The sequence below is a fragment of the Salmo salar genome, chromosome 26, assembly GCF_965601325.2.
Source record: "Salmo salar chromosome 26, fSalSal1, whole genome shotgun sequence".
Taxonomy (NCBI): Eukaryota; Metazoa; Chordata; class Actinopteri; order Salmoniformes; family Salmonidae; genus Salmo; species Salmo salar.
The window spans coordinates 49,569,542-49,583,895 of NC_138316.1; the positions used below are offsets into that span (position 1 = coordinate 49,569,542).

Below are 14,354 nucleotides of genomic sequence, written 5' to 3' on the forward strand. Positions count from 1 at the left end.
AGAGGAGAGTTTCCCCCATCAATTGTCAATGGGTCTGATGGACCAGCTCTCTGTATAAAAGACAGGTCAGATCAGACCTCAGACATAGAACCAGAGCATCAGCTAGACTTCTGACACAGAACCAGACCAGAGCAACAGAGACCAGAACATTAGAGACCAGAACATCAGAGATCAGAACATCAGAGACCAGAGCATCAGAGACCAGAACATCAGAGACCATCTCAGACAATATAATCTTCAGCATCTCAACCATCTCTGAACCATGAAGACCCTGACTGCTCTACTTCTCCTGGGACTGCTCTGCTCCCTCCATACGACTTCTGCAGGTGTGTGTGTGTGTGTGTGTGTGTGTGTGTGTGTGTGTGTGTGTGTGTGTGTGTGTGTGTGTGTGTGTGTGTGTGTGTGTGTGTGTGTGTGTGTGTGTGTAGTAGCCATGCTGTGTAATATGCTGTTGGAGACACACCAGGAGATCTTTATGTTAACTGTGGTTTATGATCCTTTGTTTACAGGTGTCATTTCGTTGGACACGGCAGCTGACTGCTGTATGAAATTCAGCACGAGGATCCCTCTTCAACAAGTGGTTTCTCTCAGACCAACTTCCAGTAGCTGCCCTCGCAAAGCACTGATGTAAGTAACATAGTCTACTGTAAACTGGAAACATCTAGGCTAGCCTGGTCCCAGATCTGTTTGTGCTATCACGTCAGCTCCTTGTCAAGAAAAACATGACCAAGATTGACAAGGGGTTGGTATGATAGCACAAATACATCTGGACCCAGGCTACATCCAGGCTACACTGTACAAGACAAGATGGAGCATTCATATTAATGACTGGTGGTTCTGAGAGACAATGTGTTGTGTATCTGTTGCAGTTTCACCACAAAGAAAGGGAAGACATTTTGTGTTGACCCTTCTGAAGCCTGGGTCCAGAGTCATGTGACCAAGATTGAGAGCAGATCAACTGCTGCCAAGACGACAATGATGTCATAAACCACCTTCCCCCCCTAACACCCTAACCCTTGGTGGTGCACTATAAAGGGAATAGGTTGCCCTTAGTGACGCAGACCTTGTCAGGCATGTTAATACCCTATCTGAGATTGGTATGGAGTAGGTTCAATGTAATGTACTAGGTTAATACCCTATCTGAGATTGGTATGGATTAGGTTCAATGTAATGTACCAGGTTAATACCCTATCTGAGATTGGTATGGATTAGGTTCAATGTAATGTACCAGGTTAATACCCTATCTGAGATTGGTATAGAGGAGGTTCAGTGTAATGTACTAGGTCAATACCCTATCTGAGATTGGAATAGAGGAGGTTCAATGTAAAATGTACTAGGTCTAGGATGTACGAATTGTTTATTTTTCTATAACTGTACAAATATTTGACATGTAGCTAGCTATTCAGTAACCTATTTAACATTTTATATTTTATACATTTGCTGAAGATTTCAAACATCCTGTGAAAGAATGGTTCATATTATTCAATGAATGTATTAATGTGTTGTAACTAGGTCTATTCTACTGATATAGATATTAATGGGTTGTTACTAGGTCTATTCTACTGATATAGATATTAATGGGTTGTAACTAGGTCTATTCTAATGTGTAGATATTAATGGGTTGTAACTAGGTCTATTCTACTGATATAGATGTTAATGGGTTGTAACTAGGTCTATTCTACTGATATAGATATTAATGTGTTGTAACTAGGTCTATTCTACTGATATAGATATTAATGGGTTGTAACTAGGTCTATTCTACTGATATAGATATTAATGTGTTGTAACTAGGTCTATTCTGCTGATATAGATATTAATGGGTTGTAACTAGGTCAATTAAACTGATATAGATATTAATGGGTTGTAACTAGGTCTATTCTACTGATATAGATATTAATGGGTTGTAACTAGGTCTATTCTACTGATATAGATATTAATGGGTTGTAACTAGGTCTATTCTACTATACTGATATAAATATTGTATTTATCACGTTCTCCATCTGCAGCTGTTTAAATAAATCAAGTATTCTGAAGAATTCTCTGATATTCATTTCAGCATTCTCAATGTGTAGAGAATATACTTTGAGTGCACAAATAATTAGGAACACCTTCGTAATGTTGAGTCTCACCTCCTTTTTGTCCTCAGATCACCCTAAATTGTCGGTTCATGGACTATACAAAGAGTTTAAAGTGTTCCACAGCGATGCTTGACAGTTGTGTCAAGTTTAATTTGATTTATTGATCCTTTATTTAACTAGGCAAGTCAGTAAAGAACAAATTCTTATTTACAATGACAGCCTACCGGGGAACAGTGGGTTCACTGCCTTGTTCAGGGGCAGAATGACAGGATGTTACCTTGTCAGCTCTGGGATTTGATCCAGCAATCCCCAAGATGGCTGTCCATCGGGTGGTGGACAATTGTTGATACACACGGAAAACTGTTGAGAGTGAAATGTTCCTAATGTTGTTTACACTCAGTGTATGACTACCTCTGTCACACGCCATTTCAAATCCCTGATATAAATATTGATGGGTTGTTACTAGGTCTATTCTACTGATATAGATATTAATGGGTTGTAACTAGGTCTATTCTACTGATATAGATATTGATGGGTTGTAACTAGGTCTATTCTACTGATATAGATATTAATGGGTTGTAACTAGGTCTATTCTAATGTATAGATATTAATGGGTTGTAACTAGGTCTATTCTACTGATATAGATATTAATGGGTTGTAACTAGGTCTATTCTACTGATATAGATATTAATGTGTTGTAACTAGGTCTATTCTACTGATATAGATATTAATGGGTTGTAACTAGGTCTATTCTACTGATATAGATATTAATGTGTTGTAACTAGGTCTATTCTGCTGATATAGATATTAATGGGTTGTAACTAGGTCAATTCAACTGATATAGATATTAATGGGTTGTAACAAGGACTATTCTACTGATATAGATTATAATGGGTTGTTACTAGGTCTATTCTACTGATATAAATATTGATGTGTTGTAACTAGGTCTATTCTGCTATACTGATATTGATATTAATGGGTTGTAACTAGGTCTATTCTACTGATATAGATATTGATGGGTTGTAACTACGTCAATTCTACTTTACTAATATAGATTTTAATGGGTTATAACTAGGTCTATTCTGCTATACTGATATAATTATTAATGGGTTGTAACTAGGTCTATTCTACTGATATAGATATTGATGGGTTGTAACTAGGTCAATTCTACTTTACTGATATAGATATTAATGGGTTGTAACTAGGTCTGTTCTAATGATTAAGATATTAATGGGAGGTAACTAGGTCTATTCTACTGATATAGATGTTAATTTGTTGTAACTAGGTCTATTCTACTGATACAGATATTAATGGGTTGCAACTAGGTCAATTCTACTGATGTAGATATTAATGGGTTGTAACTAGGTCTATTCTACCGATATAGATATTAATGGGCTGTAACTAGGTCTATTCTACTGATATAGATATTCATGGGTTGTAACTAGGCCTATTCTACTGATACAGATATTGATTGGTTGTAACTAAGTCTATTCTACTATACTGATATAGATATTGATGTATTGTAACTAGGTCTATTCTACTATAGTGATATAGATATTGATGGGTTGCAACTAGGTCTATTCTACTGATATAGATATTGATGGGTTGTAACTAGGTCTATTCAACTGATATAGATATTAATGGGTTGTAACAAGGACTATTCTACTGATATAGATTATAATGGGTTGTTACTAGGTCTATTCTACTGATATAAATATTGATGTGTTGTAACTAGGTCTATTCTGCTATACTGATATTGATATTAATGGGTTGTAACTAGGTCTATTCTACTGATATAGATATTGATGGGTTGTAACTACGTCAATTCTACTTTACTAATATAGATTTTAATGGGTTATAACTAGGTCTATTCTGCTATACTGATATAATTATTAATGGGTTGTAACTAGGTCTATTCTACTGATATAGATATTGATGGGTTGTAACTAGGTCAATTCTACTTTACTGATATAGATATTAATGGGTTGTAACTAGGTCTGTTCTAATGATTAAGATATTAATGGGAGGTAACTAGGTCTATTCTACTGATATAGATATTAATGTGTTGTAACTAGGTCTATTCTGCTGATATAGATATTAATGGGTTGTAACTAGGTCAATTCAACTGATATAGATATTAATGGGTTGTAACAAGGACTATTCTACTGATATAGATTATAATGGGTTGTTACTAGGTCTATTCTACTGATATAAATATTGATGTGTTGTAACTAGGTCTATTCTGCTATACTGATATTGATATTAATGGGTTGTAACTAGGTCTATTCTACTGATATAGATATTGATGGGTTGTAACTACGTCAATTCTACTTTACTAATATAGATTTTAATGGGTTATAACTAGGTCTATTCTGCTATACTGATATAATTATTAATGGGTTGTAACTAGGTCTATTCTACTGATATAGATATTGATGGGTTGTAACTAGGTCAATTCTACTTTACTGATATAGATATTAATGGGTTGTAACTAGGTCTGTTCTAATGATTAAGATATTAATGGGAGGTAACTAGGTCTATTCTACTGATATAGATGTTAATTTGTTGTAACTAGGTCTATTCTACTGATACAGATATTAATGGGTTGCAACTAGGTCAATTCTACTGATGTAGATATTAATGGGTTGTAACTAGGTCTATTCTACCGATATAGATATTAATGGGCTGTAACTAGGTCTATTCTACTGATATAGATATTCATGGGTTGTAACTAGGCCTATTCTACTGATACAGATATTGATTGGTTGTAACTAAGTCTATTCTACTATACTGATATAGATATTGATGTATTGTAACTAGGTCTATTCTACTATAGTGATATAGATATTAATGGGTTGTAACAAGGACTATTCTACTGATATAGATTATAATGGGTTGTTACTAGGTCTATTCTACTGATATAAATATTGATGTGTTGTAACTAGGTCTATTCTGCTATACTGATATTGATATTAATGGGTTGTAACTAGGTCTATTCTACTGATATAGATATTGATGGGTTGTAACTACGTCAATTCTACTTTACTAATATAGATTTTAATGGGTTATAACTAGGTCTATTCTGCTATACTGATATAATTATTAATGGGTTGTAACTAGGTCTATTCTACTGATATAGATATTGATGGGTTGTAACTAGGTCAATTCTACTTTACTGATATAGATATTAATGGGTTGTAACTAGGTCTGTTCTAATGATTAAGATATTAATGGGAGGTAACTAGGTCTATTCTACTGATATAGATGTTAATTTGTTGTAACTAGGTCTATTCTGCTGATATAGATATTAATGGGTTGTAACTAGGTCAATTCAACTAATATAGATATTAATGGGTTGTAACAAGGACAATTCTACTGATATAGATTATAATGGGTTGTTACTAGGTCTATTCTACTGATATAAATATTGATGTGTTGTAACTAGGTCTATTCTGCTATACTGATATTGATATTAATGGGTTGTAACTAGGTCTATTCTACTGATATAGATATTGATGGGTTGTAACTACGTCAATTCTACTTTACTAATATAGATTTTAATGGGTTATAACTAGGTCTATTCTGCTATACTGATATAATTATTAATGGGTTGTAACTAGGTCTATTCTACTGATATAGATATTGATGGGTTGTAACTAGGTCAATTCTACTTTACTGATATAGATATTAATGGGTTGTAACTAGGTCTGTTCTAATGATTAAGATATTAATGGGAGGTAACTAGGTCTATTCTACTGATATAGATGTTAATTTGTTGTAACTAGGTCTATTCTACTGATACAGATATTAATGGGTTGCAACTAGGTCAATTCTACTGATGTAGATATTAATGGGTTGTAACTAGGTCTATTCTACCGATATAGATATTAATGGGCTGTAACTAGGTCTATTCTACTGATATAGATATTCATGGGTTGTAACTAGGCCTATTCTACTGATACAGATATTGATTGGTTGTAACTAAGTCTATTCTACTATACTGATATAGATATTGATGTATTGTAACTAGGTCTATTCTACTATAGTGATATAGATATTGATGGGTTGCAACTAGGTCTATTCTACTGATATAGATATTAATGGGTTGTAACTAGGTCTATTCTACTGATATAGATATTAATGGGTTGTAACTAGGTCTATTCTACTGATATAGACATTAATGGGTTGTAACTAGATCTATTCTACTATAGTGATATAGATATTGATGGGTTGTAACTAGGTCTATTCTACTGATATAGATATTAATGGGTTGTAACTAAGTCAATTCTACTAACACAGATATTGTATTTTTCTACTCTACTTTCAACTGTTGTGCATCAGTCGTTTTTTTAGTAAATGAAGGCTTCTGAAGAATTCTATGATATTCATTTTAGCATTCGATTTTAGTGCCTCTGAACGGGGTATGGTAGTAGGTGCCAAGCCCCCCGGTTAGAGTGTGTCAAGAACTGCCACTCTGCTTGATTTTCCATGCTCAACAGTTTCCAGTGTGTCATGAATGGTCCACTACACAAAGGACATCCAGCCAACTTGACACAACTGTGGGAAGCATTGGACTCAACATGTGGAGGCGTTGTGGTGCCTTCTTCACGACTGTGTTGGTGGGTTTGGACCATGACAGGTCCTTAGCGATGTGGACAGCGAGGGATTTGAACCTCTTGACCCGCTCCACTACAGCTCCTTCCATGTAAATTGGGGGCGTGTTAGGCCCCCTGTTTCCTGTAGTCCACAATCCGCTCCATGATAAACCCTGCTGGGTTTTTCATGCTCAACAGTTTCTCGTGTGAATAAAGAATGGTCCACCACCCAAATGACACAACTGGAGGAAGCATTGGAGTCAACATGGTCCAGTATCCCTGTGGAACGCTATTGACACCTTGTTGAGTTCATGCCCTGTCGAATTAAGGCTGTTCTTAAGGCAGTTCAATATTAGAAAGGTGTTCTTAATGTTTTGTACACTCAGTTGATTGTTTTAAGCCTTAGATTTTTCAACTTTGCCAAAAAGAACACCAAGAAGCACTCAGTTCTATTCCAGAACCCAGATAAAGAACACCAAGAAGCACTCAGTTCTATTCCAGAACCCAGATAAAGAACACCAAGAAGCACTCAGTTCTATTCCAGAACCCAGATAAAGAACACCAAGAAGCACTCAGTTCTATTCCAGAACCCAGATAAAGAACACCAAGGAGCACTCAGTTCTATTCCAGAACCCAGATAAAGAACACCAAGAAGCACTCAGTTCTATTCCAGAACCCAGGTAAAGAACACCAAGGAGCACTCAGTTCTACTCCAGAACACAGGAAAACAACACCAAGGAGCACTCAGTTCTATTCCAGAACCCAGGTAAACAACACCAAGGACCACTCAGTTCTACTCCAGAACACAGATAAAGAACACCAAGGAGCACTCAGTTCTATTCCAGAACCCAGGTAAAGAACATCAAGGAGCACTCAGTTCTATTCCAGAACACAGGTAAAGAACACCAAGGAGCACTCAGTTCTACTCCAGAACACAGGAAAACAACACCAAGGAGCACTCAGTTCTATTCCAGAACCCAGATAAAGAACACCAAGGAGCACTCAGTTCTACTCCAGAACACAGGAAAACAACACCAAGGAGCACTCAGTTCTATTCCAGAACCCAGATAAAGAACACCAAGGAGCACTCAGTTCTACTCCAGAACACAGGAAAACAACACCAAGGAGCACTCAGTTCTATTCCAGAACACAGGTAAAGAACACCAAGGACCACTCAGTTCTATTCCAGAACACAGGTAAAGAACACCAAGGACCACTCAGTTTATTCCAGAACCCAGGTAAACAACACCAAGGACCACTCAGTTCTATTCCAGTACCCAGGTAAAGAACACCAAGGAGCACTCAGTTCTGTTCCAGAACACAGGTAAAGAACACCAAGGACCACTCAGTTCTATTCCAGAACACAGGTAAAGAACACCAAGGAGCACTCAGTTCTATTCCAGAACGCAGGTAAAGAACACCAAGGAGCACTCAGTTCTATTCCAGAACACAGGAGAACAACACCAAGGAATAATTTTCCAGAACCCAGGTAAAGAAGACTAAAACTATCGAGTGCCGATAGACATTCTGACTGGTCTGGATGTTAAAATAAATCTTCCCTGGGATTAGTTTTTACCACTATTTTACAACACATGTATCTTATTGTGTGGTTAAATCAGACCCAGTTCTGATTGTTATTTTGTTGTGTTGAGCGAGAGCTCCCTTGGTGGGCTTCAAGCTCCCTTGATATCAGCGCTACTGTATTAATGTGATGTGACTGAGCTGAAGGCCTGAGCTTCCCTTGCCTCCGCCTCACGTGGGATCTTTTGCCTTCTATGCCAGGTTCATGGACGTTATAGGCCACGTTCCCCTGCTCAGACGTTGCTTGCATCAACCAATGGTTGCGTGCCACGTCATTGACTGTGCCGTTGGGCACCAGACTGCTATAACATGTGGTTAGCTGATAGGTAAAACACCTATCCAGGCGTTGTAAGATCTGCCATGCGTCAGCAACGTCTGGCCAGAGGAACACACCCTTACATAAAGGACAGGCCGCTGAGATAATATGCTACCATGGCAACCTTAATACGTACCATCAGGCAGCCAAAGCTGACCAATCACAGCAGCTTCCTCCTTTCCTATGTTTGACATGGCACATGCGTGATTGGCTGTAGAGGACCAAGGTGGTGTTGTGGGCGTGCCTTAGATGGGTTTTGATTAGAACTCACCTGGGCTGCGTTCAGTTGGGCACCACATTGTGGAATTGTGTCAGCTCTGTTCAAAGCATTTTTATTTGCGGTGTTCAGTGTATTACAACCTGCTGAATGCAGCCCTGCTGAAGGTAGACTTCTGTAGACACACACACACATATGAATGTTGCATAATTTATGTTCTGAAAATAATCTGGGAATTGCAGATTATTTATTAAAACAACACATTAAAACTGACGTCGTCTATAACTTTCTATCATTTACATTTTGGAATGTATTAGATACTGATCTGAGAATTGTTCATATTTTGATATTTAGGTATTTAGATTTCTACTCATCAATCAATCAGAAATCAATACATCAAAAACAAACATGAACAAAAACATTTAAATAAAAATGGTTTATTCTCTTTAATATAGTATTTGTTCTATCCATAGCAGAAAAGAGCCTCCATGCCACTCAGTGCTATTATAGCTCTGACCCCAGGCCAGTGCAGCTCCATACTGACCAACACACATCTCACAGCACAACACCAGTGCCAAACTGACCTGGAGTCAGTCTCTGTATCACATCTGACATCAGGGGATGTCAGAAAACAGGGGAGTTGAGGTGGGTGGGGTGGGGAGCGGGCAGGGATTTCGGGGGGCAGTTCTAGGAGGGAATATCACACCTCATAGCTTGGATCCGATACATTGTGTGTGACTGGGGCCAAGCAACGCTAGTACCCACGTTGTGAAAGATTTAGGTTTTATCCAAGAGTGTTGTGTGTGTTGCAAGTTGACTTCTTGCTCCAGTATGGCTGTAGACTTGGAGGCAGATCGTTTCTGCCACGAAAGGGTCACAAGTTGAGGTAACAAAGGTTTTCCTGGACGGCAAGAAGGAACAGAGACACAATCAAAAGAATGGAAGACTGGGCTTGTTACAATCTGGCTGTTTCTGTGCAGGTATGTGTGTGTGGATAGGTGTGAGAATGTGTACATGTCAGGGTTCTCCTCAGGATTATTTAACAAGGTGGTGCTGCTGAGCAGGTGTTTTCAACACCTGTAAATGACATTTCTTGCAATCTACTCATAAATATTTAAGGATTTTATTTGACATAATGGCGCTGCCAGTCCAGCAGGTGGCGCCCCTCTAACATTCTTTGCAGAGAACTCTGTGTGTCCCCAAAGAAACATAAAAATAGTATCTGCAAGTTCAACTGACTATGGGGAAGTACAGTGCCTTCAAAATTATTCATCCCCCTTGGCATTATTACTATTTTGTTGCATTACAATCTGCAATTTAAATTGATTTTTATTTGGATTTCATGTAATGGACATACACAAAATAGTCCAAATTGGTCTAGTGAAAGCCCCTAAATCAGATCTGGTGCAACCAATTACCTTCAGAAGTCACATAATTAGTTAAGTAAAGTCCACCTGTGCGCAATCTAAGTGTCACATGATCCGTCACATGATCTCAGTATATATATATATATATATATATATATATATATATATATATATATATATATATATACACCTGTTCTGAAAGGCCCCAGAGTCTGCAACACCACTAAGAAAGCAGTAACACCATGCAAGCGGCACCATGAAGATCAAGGAGCACTTCAAACAGGTCAGGGACAGAGTTATGGAGAAGTACAGATCAGTGTTAAAAAAAATATCAGGGACTTTGAACATCCCACAGAACACCATTAAATCTATTATTAAAAAATGGAAAGAATATTTCACCAGAACAAACCTGCCAAAAGAGTGGGCCTCCCACCAAAACTCACGGACCAGGCAAGGAGGGCATTAATCAGAGAGGCAACAAAGAGACCAAAGATAACCCTGAAGGAGCTGCAAAGCTCCACAGTGGAGATTGGTCTATCTGTCCATAGGACCACTAAGCCACACACTCCCCTGTGCTGGACTTTACAGGAGAATGGCCAGAAAAAAAGCCGTTGCTTAAAGAAAAAAATAAGCAAACATGTTTGGTGTTCCCCAAAAGACATTTGTGAGACTCCCCAAACATATGGAAGAAGGTACTCTGGTCAGATGAGACTAAAATTGAATTTCTTGACCATCAAGGAAAACACTATGTTTGGCGCAAACCCAACACCTCTCATCACCCCAAGAACACCATCCCCACAGTGAAGCATGGTGGTGGCAGCATCATACTGTGGGGATGTGGGAAACTGGTCAGAATTGAAGGAATGATGGACGGAGCTAAATTCTTGAGGGATATCTGTTTCAGTCTTCCAGAAATTTGAGACTGGGACGAAGGTTCGCCTTCCAGCAGGACAATGACCCTAAGCATACAGCTACAGCAACACGTGAGTGGTTTAAGGGGAAACATTTAAATGTCTTGGAATGGCATGGTCAAAGCCCGGACCTCAATCCAATTGAGAATCTGTGGTATGACTTAAAGATTGCTGTACAATAGCGGAACCCATCCAACTTGAAGGAGCTGGAGCAGTTTTGCCTTGAAGAATGGGAAAAAATCCCAGTGGCTAGATGTGCCAAGCTTATAGATACATACCCCAAGTGACTTTCAGCTGAAATTGCTGCAAAAGGTGGCTCTACGTATTGACTTTGGAGGGGTGAATAGTTATGCACGCTCAAGTTTTCTGTTTTATTGTCATATTTCTTGTTTGTTTCACAATAAAAAATATTTTGCATCTTCAAAGTGGTAGGCATGTTGTATAAATCAAATGATACAAACACCCCAAAAATAAATTTTATTTCCAGGTTGTAAGGCAACAAAATTGTAAAAATGCCAGGGGGACTGAATACTTTTACAAGCCATTGTACATCAAGGGCTTCATTGCGAAAATCCCGAAGTATCCCTTTAATTGGCAAAATCTGGAACCATCACTTTACGCACTGGGTTTGTGTAACGGCTGTCTGTGGAAGTAGACCAAGGTGCAGCGGAGTTAGTGTTCATCTTTGAATTTTAATAAACGTAAGAGAACACTTTACAAAAATAAACAAAAACGACAGCCAAACAGTCCTTTCAGGAAAAACTCTAAACAGAAACAATCCCCCACAAAACCCAAAGGAAAAACAGGCTCCTTATGTGTGACTCCCAATCAGCAACAACGAACTACAGCTGTGCCTGATTGGGAGCCACACACGGCCCAAAACAAAGAAATACAAAAATATAGAAAAATGAACATAGAACGCCCACCCAATGTAACACCCTGGCCTAACCAAAATAAAGAACAAAAACCCCTCTCTATGGCCAGGGCGTTACAGTTTGAACAACCTAGCAGGTCAATAACTCTTTTAGCTTTAGCCAGCAACCTAACAGGTCTATAACTCTGAAATCTAACCAACAACCTAACAGGCCTATAACTCTGAACTTTAACCAACAAACTATTTTGACAAACTATTTTGATGTCTTGCAAGAATGTTAGAACCAATGCATAATGTACATATGAATGCTGAACAAGCAATTCTCCACCAAAGTTGTTATTGTCAGCAGTGCAGAAGTGAGTCCTACCAGGGAAGAGGAACATAAATTGAGGGAAGGCCACTGGCTGGCAAAGTTGTCTTTTCATGGTTGAGTTGTTATATAATAGCTCTTACTATATAATGAGAGATCAGAACAGAACTCACACACAGAACCAGACCACATCCTCAGAGACCAGAGCATCAGAGACCAGAGCATCAGAGACCATCTCAGACAATACAATCTTCAGCATCTCAACCATCTCTTAACCATGAAGACCCTGACTGCTCTACTCCTCCTGGGACTGCTCTGCTCCCTCCATAAGACGTCTGCCGGTGTGTGTTTGTGTGTGCATGTGTGTGCATGTGCGTGTGAGTGCGTGTGTGTGCGTGTGTGTGCGTGTGTGTGTGTGTGTGTGTGTGTGTGTGTGTGTGTGTGTGTGTGTGTGTGTGTGTGTGTGTGTGTGTGTGTGTGTGTGTGTGTGTGTGTGTGTGTGTGTGTGTGTGTGTGTAGAAGCCATGCTGTGTAATATGCTGTTGGAGACACACCAGGAGATCTTTATGTTAACTGTGGTTTATGCTCCTTGGTTTACAGGTGTCATTGAGTTGGACATGGCACCTTACTGCTGTATGAAATTCAGCGCGAGGATCCCTCTTCAACAAGTGGTTTCTCTCAGACCAACTGCCAGTAGCTGCCCTCGCAAAGCACTGATGTAAGTAACATAGTCTACTGTAAACTGGAAACATCTAGGCTAGCCTGGTCCCAGATCTGTTTGTGCTATCACGTCAACTCCTTGTCATGCCAAATATGACCAGGATTGACAAGGAGTTGGTATGATAGCACAAACACATCTGGACCCAGGCTACATCCAGGCTACACTGTACAAGACAAGATGGAGCATTCATATTATAGACTGGATGTTCTGAGAGACAATGTGTTGTGTATCTGTTGCAGTTTCACCACAAAGAAAGGGAAGACATTTTGTGTTGACCCTTCTGAAGCCTGGGTCCAGAGTCATGTGACCAAGATTGAGAGCAGATCGACTGCTGCCTAGTCGACGATGATGTCATAAACCACCATCACCCCCTAATACCCTAACCCATTGTTGTGCAGTATGCAGGGAATAGGTTGCCATTAGTGACGCAGACCTTGTCAGGCATGTCAATACCCTATCTGAGATTGGCATAGAGTAGGTTCAATGTAATGTGCTGTATGTAATATAGTGTAATGTAGGATATACAAATTGTTTATTTTTCAATAATTGTAAACATATTTGACATATCCTGTGAAAGAGTGGTTCAAATTATTCAATTAATGAATTTAACGATATTAATGGTTCGTAACTAGGTCTATTCTACTGATATAGATATTGATGGGTTGTAACTAGGTCTATTCTACTGATATAGATATTAATGGGTTGTAACTAGGTCTATTCTACTATAGTGATATAGATATTGATGGGTTGTAACTAGGTCTATTCTACTGATATAGATATTAATGTGTTGTAACTAGGTCTGTTCTACTGATATAGATATTGATGGGTTGTAACTAGGTCTATTCTACTGATATAGATATTGATGGGTTGTAACTAGGTCTATTCTATTAACACAGATATTGTATTTTTCTACTATACTTTCAACTGTTGTGCATCAGTCGTTTTTTTAATAAATGAAGGTTTCTGAAGAATTCTCTGATATTCATTTTAGCATTCGATTTTAGTGCCTCTAAACGGGGTATGGTAGAAGGTGCCAAGCGCACCGGTTAGAGTGTGTCAAGAGCTGCCACTCTGCTTGATTTTCCGTGTTCAACAGTTTCCAGTGTGTCATGAATGGTCCACTACACAAAGGACATCCAGCCAACTTGACACAACTGTGGGAAGCATTGGACTCAACATCTGGAGGCGTTGTGGGGCCTTCTTCACGACTGTGTTGGTGGGTTTGGACCATGACAGGTCCTTAGCGATGTGGACAGCGAGGGATTTGAACCTCTTGACCCGCTCCACTACAGCCCCTTCCATGTAAATTGGGGGCGTGTTCGGCCCTCTGTTTCCTGTAGTCCACAATCCGCTCCATGATAAGCTCCAACACTGCTGGGTTTTT

The 14,354-nt window shown here is 38.9% G+C and overlaps 2 protein-coding genes across 2 annotated transcripts; both read left to right on the forward strand.

Annotated features, from left to right (window-relative positions):
* The first annotated feature begins 10 nt into the window (after positions 1–10).
* On the forward strand, positions 11–1,959 carry LOC106587960 (C-C motif chemokine 13-like). The gene is made up of 3 exons (XM_045708656.2): positions 11–326; positions 510–627; positions 870–1,959. Exons 1-3 carry the CDS (start codon positions 263–265, stop codon positions 985–987), a joined length of 300 nt encoding a protein of 99 aa, XP_045564612.1. The 5' UTR covers positions 11–262; the 3' UTR covers positions 988–1,959.
* Positions 1,960–12,319: 10,360 nt separating this feature from the next.
* Positions 12,320–13,941, forward strand: LOC106587941 (C-C motif chemokine 13). The gene is made up of 3 exons (XM_014176601.3): positions 12,320–12,590; positions 12,850–12,967; positions 13,210–13,941. The coding sequence occupies exons 1-3, from the start codon at positions 12,527–12,529 to the stop codon at positions 13,307–13,309; spliced, it is 282 nt and encodes a 93-aa protein (XP_014032076.3). The 5' UTR covers positions 12,320–12,526; the 3' UTR covers positions 13,310–13,941.
* The last annotated feature ends 413 nt before the right edge of the window (positions 13,942–14,354 follow it).